This window comes from Cimex lectularius, unplaced genomic scaffold (genome assembly GCF_000648675.2).
Source record: "Cimex lectularius strain Harlan isolate CLEC.00 unplaced genomic scaffold, Clec_2.1 scaffold118, whole genome shotgun sequence".
Taxonomy (NCBI): Eukaryota; Metazoa; Arthropoda; class Insecta; order Hemiptera; family Cimicidae; genus Cimex; species Cimex lectularius.
Genome location: NW_019392720.1, coordinates 741,818 through 766,906, shown reverse-complemented (window position 1 = coordinate 766,906; position 25,089 = coordinate 741,818). Strand labels below are relative to the sequence as shown.

Genomic DNA, 25,089 nt, shown 5'->3' with positions numbered 1-25,089 from the left:
TACCGTTATAGACTACCCTAATTATTTAGCGTTAATTTCCAAGTAAAATCTATTAGAACAAATTAGTTTAAACGGAATATACTCAATTTAAAAGATGTCACGAAAAATATTATATTAACAGGAAACGAAGAAGGGAATATTTTGGGGGTTTGTTGTCAGTGCCGGCACTTTCCCGATTTAGAACATTCTTTCAAAATTAAAGAGTTTTATTGAGATTTTAACCGGCGATGACATGCCCCAAGCCTTCTGCGATTACGGGCCGCCGGTCCTAGCATTAAAATAAACTACGATCCTCGGCTTTCGTAAGCTGCTGGGGTAAATTTAGGATAAACAGCTGGTACACAGCTTTTAATAAAACGCCTATTTCATTTTTATATATTGCATTTAATTCTTAAGCAATTCATTATTGGAATCGAATCGTCCGTATTTAAAATTCCATGGAATTTAAGTTCAGTACAATCTGTAAAACCTTTTTCAGGCAAGCCGTTGTAAATTTTATTAAAGTGGTGAATTGCTGTAACGCAAATAGTTTGATATTTCGTAAACTATTTAGTATTCTAAAGCAGTGTAAATCTTCTCAAAAGAATCAGAAAGGAAAGGGCAAAAAAATTATCAAAAATGGGTGATCGAAGCAGGATCAAAATACAAATTCCATGCAGGGACTTTTTAAACAGATCTAGCAACTCTTCGTGCTTCACTAATCTTCGCTGTTGAAAAAAAAAAATTAGTGCACGTTTGAACGGTTGCGTGAATACCCGAAATATTTACAAAAAGAAAATAATATATCGTTCTCTGTTGTACCGGCATTGGGTCGACGCTTGTCCTCACTGAAGATGATGCCGAACTCTTATACTGAGCCTTTCTGTTCCAGAATTTCATGGTCCTTTTTCGAAAGTTGTCGTCTAAAGAGAGATTTGGATGTATATTTTTAACGACTTTACCATCTTTAAAAGTGTTTGACTAAGCTTCAATTTATCAGCTATGTACACTAGATCTCCCAAACGTTTTGTAAGAATCAGTAACTTTTCTTTCTTTTACTGTCAATTTTTAGAGGATCGGGCTATGTTGACATAAAAAAATCGTCTTTATTGTTTCTGCTACCTAGAAAAATAAAATAAACATAATCTTGCCTTTCCCATAATCAGAGGCCCTGTTATAGACTGTAGGAGACAGTCGTTGCATGTGCAACTGTCTTGTGACCCTATGCAGAGATCCATCGCAGGTTTCTCTGTATCCCGATATATAACGTCCTTCAATATTTTCAAGGACTTCACTAGTTTTCGTAGTTCGCTTGACCAATTAATATCTTTCAATTAATTAAGGTTTTTAGTTGAGGTAAAAAAGTAGTGTCTCGAGCGGGATTCGAACCAACGATCTTCGGCTAGATACGCCACTGATCTACCACTTGAGCTATCGTGACCTCGATGCACTCCCTTTTTTAAAATATAAAATAATTATTTTACAGACCATTTATTCTATATTTTAAAAAATCTCGAAATATTGGAAGAATCATTTGTTTTTATATTTCATTTTGTATAACTTAACTTTAATTGAAATTAATTTTAAGTTGAACTTAGAAGAGTCAAATTATTATTTTTTTTTAATGCGTAAATATATAGGAAATTGGCGTTATATTTTTATATTCCATACCATCCCGCACAATTTTTTATGCTTTAAAAAATGATTAATTTGAGGTAAAAATGGTTAATTTGAAGTTAAAAAGTGTTAATTTGACTGGACAAAAGTTTTATATACAGGCCAAAGTTTATAAAGTGCTTCAAATTTTTCAAATAAATTTTCATTGTTAGCTATCAGATTTTTGGAATAAATATCGAATCCCGCTCGTGACAATGACTTTTTTATCTCAACTAAAAATCTTAATTAATTGAAAATTTTTCAAGGACGTTCAGTTCATTGTTTGTGCTGATTCCGTTTGCACCGTTTTTCAACTATATACATCACCAAATCATCAAATCTGATCAACTTGTCATATTTCAAGATAATATTTGTTATTACCTCTGAAAAATTTTTTGCCTGTCCTTTATTAAGAAGTTGTTACAGACTGTAAGACGACGGTGTCATCTTTATTTAGAGGGTCACCTAACATGCCGGTGCATTCGTAACTGCCCTGTAACAGAGGTGTCCCTTAAACACACCCATCGGAGGTTTCAGTGAATCATGATTTGTAACCTTCGTCATTATTTTCATCAATATTTACTTCATTGTGCTGATTCGTTTTTGAAATGATTTTACACTCTCTGGAGCAGTTTCATAACCGAAATTGTCCGATTCGATATTTGTCTTACTACATGACTGGATCGTTTAGATATACTTTGTAGGGTGTGATAATGAATAATAATGTATAAAAGACTTGGTGGTTCTACTGGTATTACCACTGAGAGTTTATCACATCGAAAATTGACAAGAAAATTCTATTTTGAACCGGCAGTGGTTCAACACAAGTTCCTCACTGAACGCCGATCTATTCATTTTCTTCTTTTCCAGAAGTTGATGAAGTTTTCTTAGGGACAGCGACACTCGATCTACCAAGGATGGTGGATCGTTTAGATGTAATCCACGCATCTTTATGCTTATATATTAGAAATTTTTCTTTTTCTTAAAATCTTTCCTATGCTAGACTGTTTTTCAACCGGTTTTTCCAGTGACTCGCACAAGAATAAAACCGTGTGACACAATCCGTGCTTTTTCAGCCGAAGTTTCCACCCTATCAATTGATCCAAATAAAGCGTTTCTCAACGTTGCCATACCACTTTTGATACCATCTTGGTATTATTCTCACCCCGTTTTGATATGTCGGACAGGCAGAAAGTAATAAAAATCCTTTGGAGATTTTAAGGTAGGTATCAATTATCGGTAGGGACGAACTGCCAAGCTAATCTTCCCTTCTATCTCTCGGTTAAGCTTAAAAACAGTATCAGTTAACATAAAGTGGATCCGACCAGGTAGGCAGATGGGACCCTCCTGTTCCAAACGCGCTCTTCTAAACAAAACTTAAGAACGTGTCTCCAGGACATTTACGCGGTTTCGTAACTGGCCAGGGGATCGAATATGAATAACTAGCTTGGAGCTTTTTTTTGTAGCTTTTTAAAGAGGGAGAGTATTTGTCAAATGTATAATATAGGCGGAAGTTACTTTTGGCTATAAAATTTTGTTACAGTTTTCGTTTTTCTCCTGGGCGAAACAGTCAGACGACTCAATCTCCTCTCAATTTTTCCCGCGTTACCTGTCCCAACGCCGTCTAAATCTTCATAAACTATTTATTTATTTTGAATATTATTCGAGATCCATCTCGCCGGAACCTTTCTTTTTCTTCGGCTCTGCCCGTTGGGAAAAATCTATGATGCAATAGGTTCAAAGCGCCGGATATAATAAAAGGAAGAATACATCCATACCTTAGACGTCATGAACCAATTGTAGGACAACAGGGTAGAATTGAAAAAAAAGGTGCATCGGAAAAGACTACAATGAACCATCTGTCCACGGACCATAAAACACTCTTGCTATTGCGGGAGGATTAACCTAACCATTGTTAACATCTTACCTCTAAGCAACTCTTCATCAACCCTCTTGAAAGGTTTTTTTTTAAAGGGATAAAAGCATGGGGAATCTTTTTCGCCTTGAAAGGAACTCCAACTACGTGGATTAATTTTACACTGTCTTTTTTTTTTAAAGTAATTTTATTTATAATTAGTTAAGGATCTTTTAGACTCTCTTCGCTTACTCGGCGGTTTAGTGGCTATAGTTAGCCTATAAAACTAATTTTATTGCATAATTAAAGGCAAATAAGACCAGCCTTATCCATATGGGAACCGTTGGAGAAATTTGAATAAAATTTTATGTGCATGTTTTTGATATATGACGAATAATTATCACTAACAAAATCTGGTAAATTTTCTTCTGAAGTTGAAATGATAATTTGTCACGGATCATTTTAGTCTGCATTTTAGTGCCTAAATTAGCCTGTAAAAGTAATTTTATTTCATAATTAAGGGCAGATCAGACCAGCCTTATCTACGTGGGAAGAAACTTCTATAGTTGTCCACTTTTCTCAAAAACCGTTGCACCAGTTTGAACAAAAGTTTGTATCCGTGTTGTCAATCTATGACGAATTATAATCACTAACAAAATCTTTCTAAAATGTGTAGGTTTAATTTCACGATAATTTAAAATTTGCAAAAAAAATCTATCGATTCTTTATCTTGAAACAATTTTCTTTCTATCTCATAAAGCTGATCAATTTTTTACAATTCCTTAGCCATAACTATTCTAAAATATCTAATTTATCACTCTAAAAATATATTATCAAAATCTGTTGATAAGATTCATGGAAAAGTGCGATTTTATGCGAAAACGACGATTTTTCAGGAAAGGTAATAAAACTGGAAAAATCTTATTTATTTAACGGTAAATTTTCTTCTCAAGCTAAATGACAATTTGTCACGGTTCATTTTAGTTTACCTATCTTTGCTGGGTTTAATGCCTACTATTAGCCTGTAGAAGTAATTTTATTGCATAATTAAGGGCAGATCAGGCAAGCCTTATCCATGTGGGGAAAAACCTCTACAGTTGCCCACTTTTCTCAAAAACCGTTGAAACAATTTGAACAAAATTTTATATGGGTGTTTGAAAATATATGCCATATAGTTATAACTAGCAACATTTCCTAAAGTGAGTACTTTAAATTTGACAAGAATTTAAAATTTGCAGATAAATCTATCGATTTTTTTCTACCTTGGGTTTTTCTCCTAAAACTATGCATTATTTTTACAATTCCTTAGCCATAACTATTCTAAAATATCTATTTTAGTATTCTAAACTCGGTTGATAAGATTCAGGGAAAAGTGCGCTTTTGTGCGTAAAAACGATGATTTTTCAGGAAGGGTAATAAAACTGAAAAAGTCTTAATTCTTTAGCCTGGTAAATTTTCTTCTGATACCGAAATTGCAATATGTCACGGATCGTTTTATTCTACCTATCTTTGCTGGGTTTAGAGCCTATAATTAGCCTGTAAAAGTAATTTTATTTACTATTAAGGGCAGGCAAGACCAACCTTATCAATTTGGGAGTAACCCTCCATATTTGGGCACTTTTCTCAAAAACAGTTGAACCAATTTTGATAAAATTTTACGTGCATGTTTTTGATTATACGACGAATAGTTGTCACTAACAAAATCTTCCTAAATTGAGTACCTTTAAGTTGATAAGAATTTAAAATTTGCAAAAAATTCTATCGATTCTTTCTTAACATCTTTTTTCTCATACAACTAAATTCTTTTTACAATTTCTGTACCAGATTGTACTAAAATATCTAGTTTATTATTATAAAAATTCATCATCAAAATCGCTTAATAACATTCGAAGAAAAGTCCGATTTTTCGGCATTTCAGAAAGCAATAAGCCAGAAAAAGTTTTGATTCTACTACTCGGCAAATTCTGTTCTGAAGCTCCAAAAATTTAATTTGGTGCGAATAATAAAGGCAAAAATCCTTAGCCAAAAGGCCTCTAAAAAAACTTGAAAAGAAAACAAAAACCCAGGACCAAAGCAAAAAAGGATCAACTCTTGACTCAATCGTGTACACAGTTCTATCTCTGAAACAATTTGCCAGATTCTTATGCAATTTTCAGGGATTATGCGGGTTACTTTCTAAATGATCTATGAATTTTATTCCAAACGGACTAACATATGGGCACGCGCATGCACATAATGCGATGATTTGGCAGACTTTTTTTTCATGCTACCCTTCTCCACTATTAATATACATCAACTACACACCATTAAAAAAAATCAAAAAGTTAGATGATGTATTTAAAAAGCTAAGGGCTTCATTGTTTTAAAAATTTATAAATAAATAAAACTTTTATTTATTTATCTATTTTTGTAAAATTTCTTGAGCAATAGAAAAAGGCTTTAAAAAATATTTTGACCGGCTTGAAACTAGCTGCGGTTCCTGACTTTAATCCTTTTTAAACAATAGTTTCAATGCTCGGTTTTTTTAACAGTGTCATAAAATTGTTTATCTGGTTGGTTCAGCCATCTTCAATAGTAGCTCTGCTTGATTTTGTCACAGCTCTGACAAAGAAAAAAGACCAAGTTGAACGAGCCATCACAGGTTCAACAGACAGACCTCAATTTTTTTAAAAGTAAATTTATGGATGGTGTTTTTTATCGTACCACTTTTCGATTTCCAAAATGGAAATTTAAAAAAAGGCAGATCAAATAATCGACATCTTAAGAATAATCTGGTAGCTGTAAGCGGTCTAGAGAAAAGGGGAATCAGCCCCAGCAAAAGCTAATAAATGACCATCGGCTAACCGAGTTCTTTATAAATAAGCCATTACTCGGTTTGAGGTAATTAATGATCAAAAGGCGAATTGGGTAATGTCAGACAAAGATGGAAGGAGCGAAAGAAGTTTTCGATGGGAGATAAAACTCGTTCGACTACATAAATATCCTGGGTGTCAGTTGTAATTGGAGACGTTCCCATCAGCCTCTTACATTAGCCATTATATCCTACAAGTCTTTTTCCGAGAAGGTAAGTTTCAAGTTTAATTACCATGGGTTTACTATTCGGAGAAACTTGCATCACTTCGGAAAGGTACATCGAAGTCAACCTCTTTCAGGGCGCTTTACAATTATCAAATTGGCTTGATGAAACTATATTTTTGTAGGTACTATGGATTGGGGGAACTTTTTCGGAAAACTAGGCCAGACTTTGTAGGTCTGCATGAAGTAGCTGTAATGCCTCGCACTGTATCAAAATGGGACAGTTGTCCTCTACGTAGGTTATAACTCACTATCCCAAGTTTTTTTTTATTTGCCCCCTTAGCCTTTGTAGTCCTCAGTTATTAATACAGCTTTTGTTCTGCTAATCTCGATATTTTTAAGTGGCTTAAGAATCAGCAATGTCCTGTAGACCTGCAATGATCCTAAGTTACGTTCTTTGTATAGGCGAGAGTTCTCAAAGTCTATTGCTTCTGCCCTGAGATGTTCCATCAGTGACATAATCACTTAGGCAATTGTTCTTTTTTTTATAGCAGTTCGGAATATAACAGAAAGGTTCTGGTTCTTCTGGTGTTATTGAGGACACCCTGGCTAGGACAGCCTTGGCGTTATCCTTCTGTTCTGCATGTCCTGGGACAAGACAAGAGACAGTATGTCCTTCCAGGGCACTCATGCAGTCCCATGCCGTGATCTCACCTTGAGAGTCAGAAGCATTCTTCCATTCTACCATCAGCTTTTTTATTTATTACGCAAAGAGATTATTTTCCATGGTTTCCGAGGGAATTTGGCTGATTTTCTTCCATAAATACAGGCTCTTGTTTGCTGTTACCAAACCTACAACCCGAGTTTTATTTGACGTGGATGCAGCAGGTTTGCAGTATGTTTAGGACAAAACTTTCTTAACAGTCTGTACGCTCCACCAGTGACCTGATCCATGGGCAATCGATCCTTTTTTTATGGCAGTTTCTGATCGTTTGCTGAGGACACCCTGCCTAGGAAAACCTCTTCGTTTTCCTTCTGTACTTTTCCTTCTGTATGGCCTGGGACCCAGACAAGAGTCGGTATGTTCTCTAATCCTACTTCTCCCAGGCATTCACGCTATCTGATATTACCTTGACTTTCAGAATATGAAACAATATTGCCTTTTATTCCCCGCCTTTTATCTCTTTTGGCTGGGTATTTGCCCGATTTTCTTCCGCTAGTGCCCAGTTTGGTTTTTGAGCTGTGTCAAATAGTCAGCGGTATGGGGCTTGTAAGCATGCTCATTCTTTGGTTCCTTTCTTAGTTTTAATTGTTTGGCATCATGGAGGTGTCGTAGTTTCGTCTATATGCAACCGAACTTGCGTCTTCTCCAGACCTGCTTATCCTGCTTATCTGTTACGAAACAAGTGGAACGATGGTCCACAGTTTTGACTGTTCTTACCGGTACAAATGATGACCTTGGTCGTTTCTTATCATTGCTCTGAATAAGCTGGTTTGGTCTGTCAGATGAATTTTGGCTTGATGATGAGAATCTCCCAAGCTTCCAGGATCATCGCAGCCATCAACAAATACCTCGCAAAAATAAGTACCCTTTGTTATTGTTCCGCAAACAGGGGGTGTTTGTTGAAAAATAACTTATCGCTCCATAAAAGTTTTCTCTCTCCCCTACAACGGGTAGGAAGGGGGATCTGTTTGTATTAAACGAAACCTAATACGGTGTAATTAGCCGACAGTGAGTGGAGGCGTGGTGGATTTGCCCGCGGGGGGTAAAGAGATAAAGATTAGGGGGTCGTGTGCCGCCTTCGCCCCCTGGTTATCATTAGTCCCATCATCCAGTGTCAACTTTCATCGGCCTTCAGCCAAACAAATACTCAAAATCTAATCAACCACCCGCTCCAAAACATGACTAATGAATATTGTGATGAAATAAACAGAACAGGCGCCGATTATGTTACAAGTAGGTGAAGTATCATGCACACCGTGATGCTGCAAATAAACGACAAATACTGGAGCTGTTGTATTTGTAATTAATAAAACAGTAAAGCACTTCTGTTCTTTATTCTTGAACTTTGACAGGCCGAAAACAGCGAGGATAGGCGGACAGGATGATCAAAAACGACCAAAATACATGAACTTAAAGATTCAACTACAATCCACCATCTCTTCCCAATATCTTTATTTTTTCAAAATAGCGAGGACATACGGGCTAAAATTTTTGGAAACGACCAAATTACAAGGCTACAGCAGAACTATAAATCACAACTACCACCTGTCATCCCAATATCATCAGTTCGTTTTCTTTTATAAGATTTCTTCTTGAGGTCAGTGCCCAAAAATAGCAAGGACAGACGGACCAAAATTGTTGGAAACGACCAAGTTACAAGGCTACATGCAGAACTAAAAATCACAACTACCACCTGTCATCCCAATATCATCAGTTCGTTTTCTTTTATGAGATTTCTTCTTGAGGTCAGTGGCCAAAAATAGCAAGGACAGACGGACCAAAATTTTAGGAAACGACCAAACTACAAGGCTACATGCAGAACTATAAATCACAACTGCCACCTGCCATCCCAATAACGTTAGATCTTTTCTTTTATTATATTTCTTCTTGAGGCCAATTGGTTGATAAACCTGTCATTTTGCCGTTACCAAACTTTTAGTCCGCATTTTCTCGCTGTTTTAGCATTTCAGCGTTTCTTAGCCAGTCCCGTTGCATTTCTTTATTCTTTTGGGATTGTTTCAGTCGATTGTGGTAAAAAACACCTCGTTCAAATTTGCCAGTCAGGCGGAAGAACGAAAACAGCAAGGATAGAGGACTAAAATGTTTGGAAAACGACCAAGCAACATTAAAACCATTCTATCGACTGTGGTTTGACAACCTTCTTTCTGCTTAAGAGCCTTAGGATATTTTATGATATCCCTGAACTGTTTATCAAGGAAAATACATTTAAATCATCCAGATGTGTAATTAATTAGTAGTTCACTGATATTAACAGAATATTTTCTTCCTTTTGTCTTATTTTTTTTGTACGTTGGTAGACAATGTATAATGACGAGAAACGGAATAAGCGGAAGCAGATGCCTAATTATTATTCAGCCGTACCTGAATATTGGATTGGGGGCAGATAATTCGGTGACGATAGGACGTGAGATTTAATTGGAAGACAAAAACCGAAATTTTTTTGCCCCATCCCAGCGACCATTATTTTAATGTGTCCTTTTCCCCTACACATACTTATTTGTTTTCCATCGTTGTGTTTTAGAATTCCACCGAGAGAAATGAGGATACCACGATATATACAATATAAAAAAATACATTTTAGAAGACGGTGTAAAATGGGTGCATAATTAGTTTTTTTAATTTCTGCCTGCGCCCCGAAAGATGACATGGGGCAGATGTACAAATAGCAACCATATGCGGCTTGAAGAAACCCACCCCCCCTTTAAATCAAAACCACATTCTAGAAGAATTCCCATTTTCTTCCTTGCGGAAGTTTGGCTTTGATTAGCATCGGGATAATGGGAGACATAACGGCGGAAGTCTATCAGACCAACTCCAAAAAATAAAATCAACATAATCTCGCAAAACTTGACTTTCTTCATGGTTTATTTATTCTTTTTCTAAATAAATTGTTATGAGGTGAAACACTGCTAATACCCACACAGTGCTTGATTTAAGTATCATTTAATTTCTTTGTTTTCTGTAACAAATCTGCTATTTCGTACAGTTCACTTGAGGTCCTATCACTTGTTAGGTGCTGATAAGTGAGGTCAGAAAGGAAGAAACAAGTTAGATAGGAGAAATTAAGTATAATACACTGATCATTAATACACTTAATTAATAAAAATTAATACAATCATTATAATTATTCGGAGATCGTGAGATGCTGTCTGGTGTGACGTAGTTTTTAGAAAAACATTTTCTTTATCGTGCCAATGTTTCGGTCTTTATTGAGATCATCTTCAGGGCCTGGGATAAGTCACACCAGACCGCATCTCACGATCTCTGAATAATCATTGACTAACGGACATTAAACACCAGTTTAATTCATTGGTCGTTAACAAAACATAGGTAGTCCAGGTCGACACGCCTTCTAGACATCACCGATTTTAACAGATTCTATATCTCATGGGGAATTTTAGATGTTATTATTGACCGGTACCTTCTAGACTTCAGGATACATTCTAGATGTTGATTTTCACCTGCGCCGTCAAGATAGACGTGCTCTCTAGATATCACGACAGGTACTAGCTGCTGTCTTTCACCTGTAACGTCGACATAGACTTGCCTTCTTGATCTCATGGTGTTGTTTTTACAGATTTGTTTTTATAGAATTTATAGATTTGACTCTAGACTTGTTTTTCATCTGTGCCGATGACATAGACATACCTTCTAGATATCAGGACAGATTCTAGTTCGTATTTTTCATTGATGCCTTTTAGATCGGCATGCCTTTTAAATCTCATGGCAATTTTTAGACGTTGTTTTTCAGCGGTACTTTCTAGATTTCACGACACATTCTAGGCTTGTTTCTCACCTATGCCGTCGAGATCGGCATGCCTTCTAGGTATCACGACGTATACTAGCTGCTATTTTTCACCGGTGTCGTCTAGATCGACATGTCTTCTAGATCTCATGGCTAATTTTAGACGACGATAATCTATCAACTCTGTTTCCTTGGCATTATACAATACCAATTAGGAGTTATTAATCGCAAACAATAACTCAGAAAACCTGCGAACAAACCTCCTGGTCACATCAGCACTTTTAGAATACTTCAATTTTAAAATGTCACTATTATTCTTATCTTAATAGCACAATAACACATTTAACACAATACAACGGTTGCGTGAATCCCCTAATCATATTGCATCAAGCTATTATTTTTGTTTTATTTCTTAGCAGTCATCACATAAACATTTTTCCAACCGCCAAACTTGAAATCATCGTCATGAAGAAGCTTTTGAACAAGGTAAATCTTCATGGAGAGTATGGGGGGGGGGTGTAATTGTAGAGAGGGTGAGAGCCAAAGGGTTGGAGTGAATTTGGACCTTTTGTAATGGGACTCGGACCAGTTCTTTTACAAAAGGAATATTCAGGCCTTTATGTCTTTATGGAATGGTTACTTGATAGTGAGACGTTTGGGTTAAATAGCTTAATAGTGGCTTTGGGTCGGGTCTAAAAGTCCAGTACAATAGTCATCCTTTGCCTTAGAGAAGTTGTGGTAGTTTTTCTAAGCAAGTCACACGATTTCTTGTTTCATCAATTCCGTTAGTTAGTTCGTTTTCTTTCAAATCGAGAAGAATAAAAGGAAGGGAGTAAGGACAACACCTAGGGGAAGACACGCTTCTACAGATTGAAGATGCTAGTATTTAGGTCTAGATATGTTTGATTGTTAATTGGAAGAAAGACAGAAGGTAAAATTTATGTTTAAAGAAAGTTTTCATTTATCGTGATAGCCCTGGACACTTTTTGTTCTTGAAAGATGTGATAATAGTTGCTTTGGTCCTAGGGTGTTGTACAATGGGACGACTTGCCCGCCAGTTGGTGTCATTAATGGCCGAATGCGAGGGCGTCAGCGTGCTGTTGATGCTGTGGGACGTGTAACAAATCGAGATTGTTGGATGAGCGTGTCGGAACCGTGTCCTATCTCCGCCGAGGGTATCAATGATTGTTTACAGGGCCCCTTTATCCTCCGGTTACACTCCCTTAAATAATAAATCTCGAGAATTAATTCAATAAGTGTCTGTGGAAAACAATCGATCCCAGGACGAGGAGGCGTTTCATTGTTAAATGATTCGACTAAATCTAGTTTTAACGGTTGGTGTAACTTTGGAAATATCTCCATAAACCTGAAAACAAAAACCTCAGAACAGCTAAAGTAGTACAAGCATAAAACTGCGTTCCATAACAATTGTTCACTTTTCACTTCATAAGTTTAAAATCTAAAAATAAATTTTTATACCCTGGAAAAATATAACGGGAAGTTTATGAAGACGTATCATGAATTATAAAATAATCTTAGATTAAGTAATAAAGATGGCCAGCAACAGCTCAAAGCCAGAAATGCTCAAAACATTTAACATAAAATTGCATCCATGTTTTTTTTAAAAATAAATAGTGTCTTTAATCTCTTATAACATTATTCTGCGCTAATTATTTAAAATGTGATGTATACTTGATAAAAAGACCCTTATAAAACTGTAATTGCGGAATAGAAGACCTGTGCCAGGAGAGGTTCTCCAGAAATAATTGCCCTCTCTGTTTGTGCACTCGGTTTTAACCCTCATCAGAGTACAATATGTTGAACAGATTTACTTTCAGGTACGTACGTCTAAGATCGTGTTTCATAAAAGGCCGACTCGAAAAAAGGCCTGTTTGGGGCCGGGAGATCGCCCTTTGTTGAGCGCCGAGGAAGGACTGCCAGCAAAGTAACTACTTATCCACTTCACATCTGTTAACATACGCCAACAACAATGTTTACTTAATACGAAACCCTATGCAATTTGGCATAAAGAACTTTTCAGCTGCTTGGTCTACGTTTAATAAAAATTGCCACGGGTCTTCCGGTCAAATATCTAGAAATTATTTTATGACAAGGGGTTAACCTGGAACCCTCACATTATAATACATCTTAACCAAAAGTAAAATATTACAAAATTCAGAAAAACCCTAGGTAAATATTTAAGAACTAAAACCAAAATAATAAGACGTATGATATCTTATGTCTCGTTGGTCTAGTAGGTAAAAGCTCAACAAAAACAAGCTTGAGTTTAGCAAATTTATGCAACAAAGGCAACAACTTGATGAACTGCCTTAAAAAACACAATTGAACCTACCTTCATTGGAGTATACCTAGTCCTGCCATAAGTTTTGTTACAAGAAAAAGGGCCATTAGGGAATAGAGAAACTTGATAATTTGAAAAAGAAATTTATTTTAAAAAATCCAATATTTTTTAAGATTGAAATAAAATAATATTACTCGAAATGCCCACCTTTTGCCTTCACACAAGCTTTTAGTCTTCGGGGCCAATCATCTATGGCAGTACGCAACATGCCTTGAGGAAATTTCTCAACTGGTTTTAGCAGAGCGGACTTGAGGCTCTCTAAATTGGCGTGTTTCCTGTGGCAAGCCATAAGCTCAAGATGGGACCACACCTTGTAGTCCAAGGATTCAAATCCCCACTTGGTGTGGTAGGGAGTTTGCTACGATGGCACCACAAAACTCCATTTTTGTGAGCAAGGAGTCAAAACAAGGGCGAAAAATTACCAAGAAGACATCCTGGAGAAAGTAGTAAAGCCCTTAAGTACTACTCTTTTTTCCGAAACTCATTGGGTCTTCCAACAGGACTCAGCTCCTGCGCACAAGGCCCGAACAACTCAGCAGTGGCTGGAGGAGAATGTTCCGGAATTCATTAAGGCTTCAGATTGGCCCTCGGGAAGCCCAGATTTGAATCCTCTGGACTACAAGGTGTGGTCCCATCTTGAGCTTATGGCTTGCCACAGGAAACACGCCAATTTAGAGAGCCTCAAGTCCGCTCTGCTAAAACCAGTTGAGAAATTTCCTCAAGGCATGTTGCGTACTGCCATAGATGATTGGCCCCGAAGACTAAAAGCTTGTGTGAAGGCAAAAGGTGGTCATTTCGAGTAATATTATTTTATTTCAATCTTAAAAAATATTGGATTTTTTTAAATAAATTTCTTTTTCAAATTATCACGTTTCTCTATTCCCTAATGGCCCTTTTGCTTGTAACAGAACTTATGGCAGGACTAGGTATATAAAAGGACTACGAAGAGCTCATACAGACTCCATCCCAGAATAGGTCCACAAAAAATAAAAGTAGATATGGACGAACTCTATAGGTGGTAAAAACAAAAATTGACAAACTAGCATCAGAGAACCTTCACAACATCTTCATATTCATATTCAACGATGACCCCAATTTCAGGTCACCCATATTATAAGAGACATAACTTAGGGGACCAAGATGACGCGTGAAAAAAAATTTCAGCAATAGTAATGACCTCCGTTCTGAAAGGCTCTCACGAGAGATCTCACGACACAATCTATCCCTTGACCGGTATCGTCTATTTCAAAATGCATACTTCAGAATTTTTAAATTTTTTCTGATTGACGAGAAAATGATCTGGGACCTTGTACTGCGTATTCCATCCTCATCGTACCGACTGAAATTGACTGGTGAAATGTACCCAATAAGATTTATGTTGAACAGCTCCTGACTAAATTTCAGAGAGAAAAAGCTATTTAATATTCTAACGCTTGATATTTTACAACAATGTACCTTTGTTATTGCCTGATGTACGCCGATGTTAAAATAACATCTTCAAACCAAATAGTTATCTTACAGAGTCGTTAAAATCGACTGGAAATGACTTCGGAAGCGAATATCAATTTAAAAAACAATTTGTTCACGATGAAAATGTTCGGCTAGAAGGAATTTCGACATTCTTGTGCCAACGGGTTTATCGAGAACGTCTGACGTCTTCCTGGATAGTAATCTAAAAATCTTAACCATCTTTTACTTGTGGGGCTTTGTTGCATTCCTTGGATTCTTTCTTGGAACCCCACCCCAACAAAAACGGTATTACAGATAGAAGGGCATATACGGCTTATTTATTCGTGTCGTTTATTTTAATGTACGGAATAAAAGTACTTTTAATAAATAAGTGATTTTCCAGGAGGGGTCTTGTTTATGTTTTAATGCACGCGGTCATCCTACCTTTTTTGCATAATTTACGACCTACAGTTGAGTGTTTTATATTCCCTTCAAAGCCGACCGCCTCAGTAGTTGACATTTAAACGAAAGGGGTTTAATAAAAAAAAAAGAAAAAAAAAAGAAAACGTTTTTGGAGCAATCTGGAAATTGAATTTGCTGTTGAACGTTTGTCTTCAGGCTTGTCGAACAAGACGGCATCGGTGAAAATCAACAGCTAGAATCTGACATGATATCTAGAAGGCATGTCGATCTAGACAACAACGGTGAAAATAAACAGCTGGAATGCGTCGTGACTCGTGAAATCTAGAAGGCATGCCGATTCAGGACGTTTGACCCCTGTTCTCGCTGAAACTGCGTATGAGGATAAAATAATGATACTAGAAAGCAGAGGTTTGATCTTACTCCAGCCTTTTGGCTTATTTTACTTTTACTCATTCCTTAGTTTGTTTCAACCGAATTGTTTCTCCTTTCATTATGGTCATTGTAAAAGAAGTAAGAAAGGTTTTTGGGGCAATCTGGAAATTTGCGATGCGTTGCTGTATGAGACGGGAGCTGTTGAAGGTTTGTCTTCGGACTAGAAGGCATGTCGATCCAGAAGTCTCTCATTAAAACCAACAGCTAGAATCTGCCGTTATATCTAGAAGGCATATCGATCTAGAGAGTATCGTGAAATTAAACAGCTAGAATGTGTCGTCACTCGTGAAATCTAGAACGCATGTCGATCCAAATGGCACTGGATGAATATCAACATCTAGAATGTGTCGTGAGATCTAGAAGGCTAGTCGATCCAGAACTTTTGCCTGTTCTCACTGAATCTGCATATGAGGATAGAATAATGATGATACTAGAAAGCAGAGGTTTGGCCTTACTGCAGCCTTTTGGCTTATTCTACTTTTACTTGTTTCCTTGTTTCAACTGACTATTATTCAGCTTTCTTGACATCCCTTCGAGCAGTTTATTTGTGGTATCTTTCAAGAGTAGATATTGTTCAGGGATGTTACAGTTCTAATCAGAAGGAATATGAATAATTTCTCATTTCCCAGGATCAAGCTTTCTGCGTGAAAACATCATCATTGACATTGCTACGAAAAGATTAAGTAGAGATTGTTAAAAAATGTTTTGGGAATGTAAATCTCTTTATTACTTTCCCAAGATAACCTCGATTTAAGACCGATATTTGCGGAAAATTATTGTATCCGCTACGATAGATTCTGCAGTCGTTAACGTCGGAAGCGTTTTGAAATTGAGTTATTTTTTGCCGATTTCATGGGAACGGAAGGCTCCGAACGGGAAAATCATTAAAGACAGTCGCAGAGCCGGTTCCGCAGAGGTGTAAATCGGCTATGTATTTCCTACTCGTAAGTCAGCCCCGCTCCTCACCGCAGGCTGCAGCAGCGAAATGGCTTTTGTTCTGAGTCAAGATGGCGGCCGTAGCTGGGGATCGATCGGAGCGGCCATCCGCTGCTGCACTTCGGGCAAGCGCATACTTATTCCCTAGAAAATCCATACTTTTTACCCAAGATCCACCCAGTAAATGTCTATTCACCTTTCCGACCTTTATGTCTATCCACTGCCTAGAACTTTGTTTAAGAAAAAGATCCCTGCAGTTGCAGCACACTTAATTATAACATTTCCATTAACTCTGGCACCACATTTAGTATTTACCGAAAAACGTAGATTTTTGTAAAGATTAAATGTAATTGAACTAGTTTTCTGGTCCTCTAGGAGGATATAAAACAACTGTCGGTCGTCTCGGATCATTTTTGTCTTCCTTTCCATGTTTTGATAATAGATAGCAACGCTGTCATAATGTTTATTTTTTATTCTTAAGACTTTAAGACTTATACACGGGGGTCATCCAATAGAAGTAATGTCCAAAGGGATCTTGTGCAAAATCAAATTAAAATTTCACCCTGGTCTACTGCAATATTATTCAACGGCGAAAATGTAGTTAGGCCGTTTCCGATCGGCTAGAATGTGTCGTCAAATCTAGAAGGCGCCGGCAAAAAAAAAAAAAAAAAAAGGCTAGAATCAGTCATGAGATCTAGAAGACATTTCGATAGAGAAAGAACTGGTATCAAACCACAGCTAGAATCAGTTGTGAGATCTAGAAACCATGTCAATTCGGACGGCACCGGTGAAAACAACATCTAGAATCTGAAGTGAGATCAGAAAATACCGGTGATAAACTACGTCGAAATTCACATTGAGATCTGGAAGTCATGTCGATCTAGATGTAACCAGTGAAAAATACCGGCTAGAATCTGTAGATTGTGTCGTGAGATCTCGAAGCCATGTCGGTCCAGACGGTACCCTGAAAAATCAACAGCTAGAATGTGCCGTGATCTAGAAGTCATGTCGATCTAGATGTAACCGGTGAAAAATACCGGCTAGAATCTGTCTTGAGATGACCAAGACGGCATCGGAGAAAATTAACAGCTAGAATTTTCGTGACTCGTGAGATCTAGAAGCTTTGTCGGTCCAGACGGAACCATGAAAATCAACAGCTAGAATGTGTCGTGAGCTCTAGATGACATGTCGTTCTAGACGGCACTGGTAAAAACAGCAGCTAGAATCTCTCGTGAGCTCTAGATGACATGTCGTTCTAGACGGCACTGGTAAAAACAGCAGCTAGAATCTCTCGTGATATCTAGAAGGCATGATCATCTAGACCGCATCGGTGAAAATAAACCTCTAGAATGTATCGTGAGATCTAGACGGCAACGAAGAAAAATTAGAACTAGAATGTAAGAGGAATGTTTTTTTAATGTCTTAATGTCTTTAATCTCGTTATTTCAAAATTTATTTTATTTAACCAAGATAATGCACTAGAACGTGTTCTTGCTTTTCCTTTTCGAATTTATTTAAATGTTTTTTCATAGGTTTCGTGGCGTCATTCGATGGAGTAAATATTTTAAATGTGCCCTCGAGAATTTATTTTTCTTTTGTATCAATACGTTATTAAATTAATTTTACAAAAGAAAATAATAACCAATAAGAATCTCCCGTTCTTTGGGATGACTGTTTTTCCTGGTTTTATTTCAGGATTGAGACAAACTAATTCCGTTTGATGAGGCGCATATTTTACAAATTCACCCTCGTCCGATACGTAATGAAATCCAGATTTGCTAAATCCCAAGAGGGATCTAGTCTTCCCCTAGGCTGTCGTAAATATTACCCCAGGCAATTGTTAAAATAATAACGTTGTACTTGTTTAAGCGTGTTTTTCCCTGACCAGGTTTGTCAATTTACTGACAAAACTCTCACAGTATTTCCACTTTTACGTACGACAACGGATCGCGATGAGTAGTGGCGATTAGCCACGCTAAATATTTCATGAGAACAGAAGCACGTGTTGACAAACACCTGGCTGGAGTCCCAGATTCCCCTTGAATCGACTCAACATCCCACCACGTAACACATCATCTGATTTATAGTAATCAATAACTAAATGCATTATCTGAATTTTTCTTCATCCACGTCATTGTGTGTGATTCATGTTTTGACCGCTGAAGTAGGTGCCGTTCACAAATCGAGAAAATTGAATTATATTTCTTCTTTGTACGAACATATCGAAAGGAGCCGAATAGACGAAAAACCACAATAGACTATGTCTGGAGATGACGAAAATCCAAATGAGGAAAGGACAAAAAAAAAATAAAGAGAGAAAGGAGAGAGAGAGCGAGAGCGAGAGGTAGGGGGAGAGAGATACTTAAAGGGAAAGAGAAAGAAATAGAGCTAAACAGAGAAATAGATGGGGTTAGAGAGAGAGAGAGAGAGAGAGAGAGAGAGAGAGAAAGTGGGAGAGAGAGAGTGAGAGAGAAAAGAGAGAGAGAGAGAAAGTGGGAGAGAGAGTGAGAGAGAGAGAGAAGAGAGATAAATGGATGGGGTTAGAGAGAGAGAGAGAGAGAAGAGAGAAGTGGATGGGTTAGAGAGCGAGAGAGAGAGAGAGAGAAAGGGAGAGAGAGAGAGTGAGAGAGAGAAGAGAGAGAGAGAGAAGAGAGAAGTGGATGGGTTAGAGAGCGAGAGAGAGAGAGAGAGAAAGTGGGAGAGAGAGAGTGAGAGAGAGAAGAGAGAGAGAGAGAAAGTGGGAGAGAGAGTGAGAGAGAGAGAAGAGAGATAAATGGATGGGGTTAGAGAGAGAGAAGAGAGAAGTGGATGGGTTAGAGAGCGAGAGAGAGAGACAGAGAGACAGACAGACAGACAGACAGACAGAGAGAGAAAAGAGAGAGAGAGAGAGAGAGAAAGTGGGAGAGAGAGTGAGAGAGAGAGAAGAGAGATAAATGGATGGGGTTAGAGAGAGAGAGAGAGAGAGAGAGAGAGAGAGAGACAGAGACAGACAGACAGACAGACAGACAGAGAAAAGAGAGAGAGAGAGAGAGAGAGAAAGTGGGAGAGAGAGAGTGAGAAAGAGAGAGAGAAATAGAGTTAAAGAATGAAATTGAGAGATGAAAGATAGAGAGAGTGAGAGTGAGAGATAATGTTTCGTAGATTCAACGCGATTTTTAAAGCAAACCAATGCCTTTTTAATAGCATTTCATAAAAATAATATTTACCTTCTGGCTCGAAATACAAACCAAATGAAAAGTCAACTTTATCTGGGTCTTTAAGTCCCCATGAATAATTGAATATGAGTATATCACATTCACCGAGATAAGACAATATAGCCCGATAGCCCAATACAGAGAGCTTAACAATAATTATATTTCGACTTAGGATTTTAAATAAACAAAACTATCGCTACAATAGAAAAATCTTTTATGTTCCAGGTCCTAAAGTACTGCGATCACCTCCACGGAAAATGGTACTTCTCAGAGGTGCGGGCCATCTTCTCCAGGCGCTACCTACTTCAAAACGTCGGGATTGAAATTTTCCTGGCAAGTCGAAGTGAGTGAAATTCATCGACTTCTCAACAATTTTCATTTAATATTATAAACAGAGCATAATGGCTTTAATAACTTAAAATCTCAAATAGTATTTACATAACTATTTGAGATTTTAAGTTATTAAAGCATTTATGCTGGAAGTAGTGGAATTTTCATAACGTTGTCGCTTTTTTTGTCTTATGTAGTAATTATTTTTGAAATTTTATTTCAGCCTCGATTATGTTTGCGTTTCCCGACCAATCCACTGTTAAAAGAGTTATTAAAGCACTTCCTCGTGTCGGAGTCGGCATAAAATACGGCATACCACAAACAAGGTAATACTTTCATTTATACTTTTCTATTATACTGTTCAGCATAACATAATAGAACATAGCCATAGATAGCACAAGTGTAGAAAACAAAAATAAACACATTTTCCTTTTGCCTTAGATAAACAATCAGAAATGTAACGCATGAAACATTAATTAATCACAGTCGACCCTTAAGTTTGAAAATTGTATCTATAAATGCAATAAGAATGAGGAAAACAATTTTTGTTCTCTAATAAAAATTATCCCCCCTTTCAATTTTGTCTCAATGATGATTTATATAACCTCAATTCAATGGAAGGAACTTTGGTTGTTTATTAAGTACTGTAAGAACGCCTGGCAATTAGATACAACTTATTAATTGAATTTAACTTCTAAAGCGTGTACCCTACACTTAAATAAGTATTTGTTAATATCTATTTCATTGAACACGTCAAAATAAGTCAGCGAATGCATCAAAAATTTGGGGAAACGCAACACTTGATATCTTGGGTGCCAGGACACAAAGGAATTCGGGGTAATGAAAAGAAAGACAAACTAGCAAGAGGAGCAAGACCATATGCCCTCAACCTTGGGATGACACAAACAAACATGGAATCGTCCGTTTCAAAATCCAAAAAAAACAAAAGGAAAAGTGGTTAAACCCTAGAGGTGCTAGACGGTGTGCTTATGGTAAAACAACTCTCACCAAAACTGGCAAAATCTCTGCTACAGTTAAAAAGGGATAGGAGTGATAGGACTAACAGTCACTGTCATCTGAGAAAATTTCTTCATAATATGGGTATGTTCAATGAAGACCCCATTTGTAAGTTATGCAATTAGGAAGAAGAAACTGAAAAAATCTCAAAACCTCTAGACAACATGGACCGGGTACTGAAGACATAACCTAGGGTCAACATGAAATGGCCATACCTTGAATGTCAAGGAACAAAGGAATTTTGAGCAACGAAAAGGCAGACAAAATGACAAGAGGATCTGCAAGGCCGTACATACGCCCTGTCTCGGGATAACACGACCAAACATAGACTCCTCCCTCAGAATGAGTCCACACAAAATAAAAGAAGAATCGACCAAAAACTCTATAGGTGCCAGAAGCTTAAGTTAAAAGGACCAAAACTCGCAAACTCAGAAGAGGGCATACAGGCAAAGAGAGATCTAAAACGTTGAGAGGAGTGATAGGACTATATACTGATCACTGGCATCTGAGAAAACATCTACATAATGGGCATTCAATGATGAGCCAATTTGTAGATTATCAATGGGAAACAGCCACCTATGTCATCTTCGAAAGTGAACTGCTGAATGGAGAGGAAACCTAGGATACCTAGAATACCCAGAGAAAGGAATTGTAGCAACGACAGTCACCTATTACGTCTAAAGAGAAGGATCAGGTCAATTGAACTGAATTAAGGAACTAGGAAAAGTACAATAAGCCAGGAGGCTGCAGTGCTCGGGGAACATAAAACCCCACTTCCTAGATATCCATCATTATCAACACAAATCCTCGTCTTATCCATCTCGCCACAGCATTTAGGCTCCAGGTCGCAACTGAATTATCCCGAACGCATGCTGTTTTTAAACAAAGCCACTCATTCTTTCTTATTCACATGCCATTCTCTCAAGTAGGGTGGTGGAGTGCTCGATATTCCTCCATCACACATATTATAGAACTAACGATCTCACACTATTACGCTAATAAATATATTCACTCACAATATAAACAAAATGAAACACAAAACGATGGTAGATAAACGTGCACCCAATAAAACCTTGTTTCCTCCAAAAATTTGAACGGGGTCCCAAATACTCCTTGCCTCCTCGAGCATTCTTATATCAGGTGGCATTCCTATATAAAGCCAAGAAAACTCCAATTAAGACGGACACATCCAGCAACCTTCCTTTACTTACAGGGTACATACGGGGGCGTTGGCCCAAAAGTAAGTGTCCGTGTGTCAACCTAGCATGGCCTATTTTTAATCGGGTGCGGATGATACCTCTTTTAAGATTCAGATCTTCGTAGGTTCATCGAGCATAGGAGTAAATATTCGTTTTTTTTATTGAAGTGTGATCAGTAAATTATCACAATGCTTGCCTTAACGTAATACTTAAATTACCATATCTAAAGGCCCTCTCACACTTTCACGCTAATACATTCACTCCCAATATATGTATCTATACAATAAAACAGCCCTTTTTGCTCCAAAAATTGAAACATAAGATACCAAAGATTCGATGTCGTGCTAAAGCACAATTCTCATATATACTTACCCGCATTCCACGTGGAGCAAATGTTACAACCTTTCTCCACATGTCGGACACTGTTCAAATCCTCCGAGGGTCACCTATTGACTGTGCTCTTGCTTTGGTTATTTTCCGAACTTTTGTACGAGAACTCAGAAAACTACTACTGTTATTATAAGATGTTCCAGTTCAGTGTATCTCCCCAAGGGTCCATGGACTTAATAAAAAGAATAGGACTTAATCAAACGAAAATAACATTGTTTGAAGGAAAAGAACAAATCTTGCAGTGTTTGGAATCACATACTGCGCAAAATTTACGTTTATAGATTAATAGATATCTATTGATAGATTTACGTTCTTCAAGATTGTAGTGTCAACGTGAAAACGGCCAGTAACGACTGACGAGCAGTTCTTTTCCATTTTAATCCTTTTTTTCTTTGTTTTCCTAGACGAGCTTCAATGATGTCTCCAAGGCAGCTGATGAGGAATTCGAACATGACTCAAAAATGGCAAAGACGGGAGATATCCAATTTTGAATATTTGATGTTCCTCAATACTATTGCAGGTACGTTTTCGGCAAAGTCAACAAAATTTCGAATTAAATGTGAATTAATCCAACCTAAATAATCCGGGAAAACGGGTCAAAACTCTAGTAAGAAAGCGCAAAATATACACCCAGGATCCGCCAAAAAGTAGCTGCATCGTAGATGTCAGGAGACCGGTTGTAAACTTGATGGATTGCCCTATCCTTAGGCATACTTTCATCTTGCAGAATAGGCATAATAATTAACATTTCCTGTTGGTTAGGTAGTTAGGAAATGATATAACATGAGCTTAAATGTTGTGTTAAATGTAAGCAGTACAAATGGTAAACAGGGTGGGCCCAAGAATGAACCCCTGTGGGCCTACCTCTCTATGAATCGGCGATAAGTTGAATGAATGAGAAAATCTCTGTGCCAAAATCAGTTAATAAGTACCAGCCCACGTGCTTTTTTCATTAAAATTATGGAGAATCATGTCCACCACTCTAGCCAGCTGCATGGAAATGTGTCTGAAGCCATATTGGCAAAGTAATGTCATTTTCCATTTAAAATATGCCTAATTCTTAGCAGTACTACTTACTCTGCAATATTTGAGACTAAGGAGTGATATTGGGCGATAGTTTTAGGCAGGGTGTGATCTTTTAGGTTTAGGAATAAGGACGGCGTTTGCTATTTTCCAGGATGATGGGAAATAACAACTATTTGGATGCGATTTTCTTAGTGTGGCATTACTCCAGAGATTTTTTACAAAGGGTGTTAAGTTACCATCTCGGAAGCGTTCTTATTTTTCATGTTGTTTTCATTTTACCCCTTTGAGGGTAGCATCAGAGTATTCCTGTTGGATGGAAAAAAAGAAGTCCCAGGTGTTCTTGGATGTTGGTGATCGCATGAATTTTGGATTTGGGATAGAAGGTAAAATTGTTGTATCATCTGCGTGTGTGGTAATGGGATGTATCGGAAAAGCTGTACAAATGGTAAACAGGGTGGGCCCAAGAATTAACCCCTGTGGGCCTACCTCTCTCTGAATCGGCGATAAGTTGAATACGATTCCAAGATAAGGTAATAAATAGTGTTAGGAAGGTTTTACGCTCATGCAGGATGCCTGGGTGTCCGACCCTACCTCTAACGTACAATCCTCGTTCTCCAGAATGGAGGAAAGGATGTCAACAGCAATAGTAATATCTTAGTGTCTAAAGTCGAGTTTTGGAAGGATTTCAATCCTAAAAGTGTGGTACTTTCCCTCTGGTCTTGTGTGAGGATTCCATATCACTCTGCGGTCTAGGTATAGTCCTAAGTAATTCACTTGAGTAAAAGTCGCAAGATCCTTGTTGATGTACAGTGAAGGGCAAAACTGTTTTCTCAATATAATTGACGTTCAGTTTTGGCCTCCAGTTTTCGCAAACAGTCCAGGTATTTTTGTATGATGGAGATCGCGTGAATAGGAAAGCTAGAAGACAAAATCGCTGTATCATCCACGTAGGTTGAAATGATAATATCGAAAAGTCAGTAAAAATGGTACCAATAATGTAGCCTTGTGAGACATCTCACTCTGAATCAGCAGCCAGTTAAATACGATTCCAGCATAAGGTAATAAGGAGTGTGTACGAAGGCTTTAGGTTTATGGAGGTTGCCTGGGTGTAGTATAGTAATAGTAATGTCTTCATGTTTAAGTTAATCGAGTTGTGGAAAGATTTCAGTCCTAAAAGTCTGCTGTTGTCCTTTCGGTCTGAGGATTATATGTCACTATACGGTCTATAGTGACTATACGGTCACTAATAGTCTTAAGTATTTGACCGGAGTAAAAGTCGATAGCTCCTTATTGATGTACAGTAAAAGGCAAGACTGTTTTCTCAATGAACATTTTT

General features: G+C 37.5%; 1 protein-coding gene across 4 annotated transcripts in view; it reads left to right on the top strand.

Moving 5' to 3' along the window:
• The window catches only part of LOC106667160 (neurobeachin), a 243,309-nt gene that overhangs the window by 205,419 nt on the left and 12,801 nt on the right, over positions 1 to 25,089 (top strand). For all 4 annotated transcript variants that reach the window (XM_014394896.2, XM_014394899.2, XM_014394897.2 and 1 more), the window contains 3 exons: positions 20,017 to 20,134; positions 20,345 to 20,447; positions 23,132 to 23,247. In XM_014394896.2, coding sequence (XP_014250382.1) covers positions 20,017 to 20,134; positions 20,345 to 20,447; positions 23,132 to 23,247 — 337 coding nt within the window. The remainder of the gene's footprint in view (positions 1 to 20,016; positions 20,135 to 20,344; positions 20,448 to 23,131; positions 23,248 to 25,089) is intronic.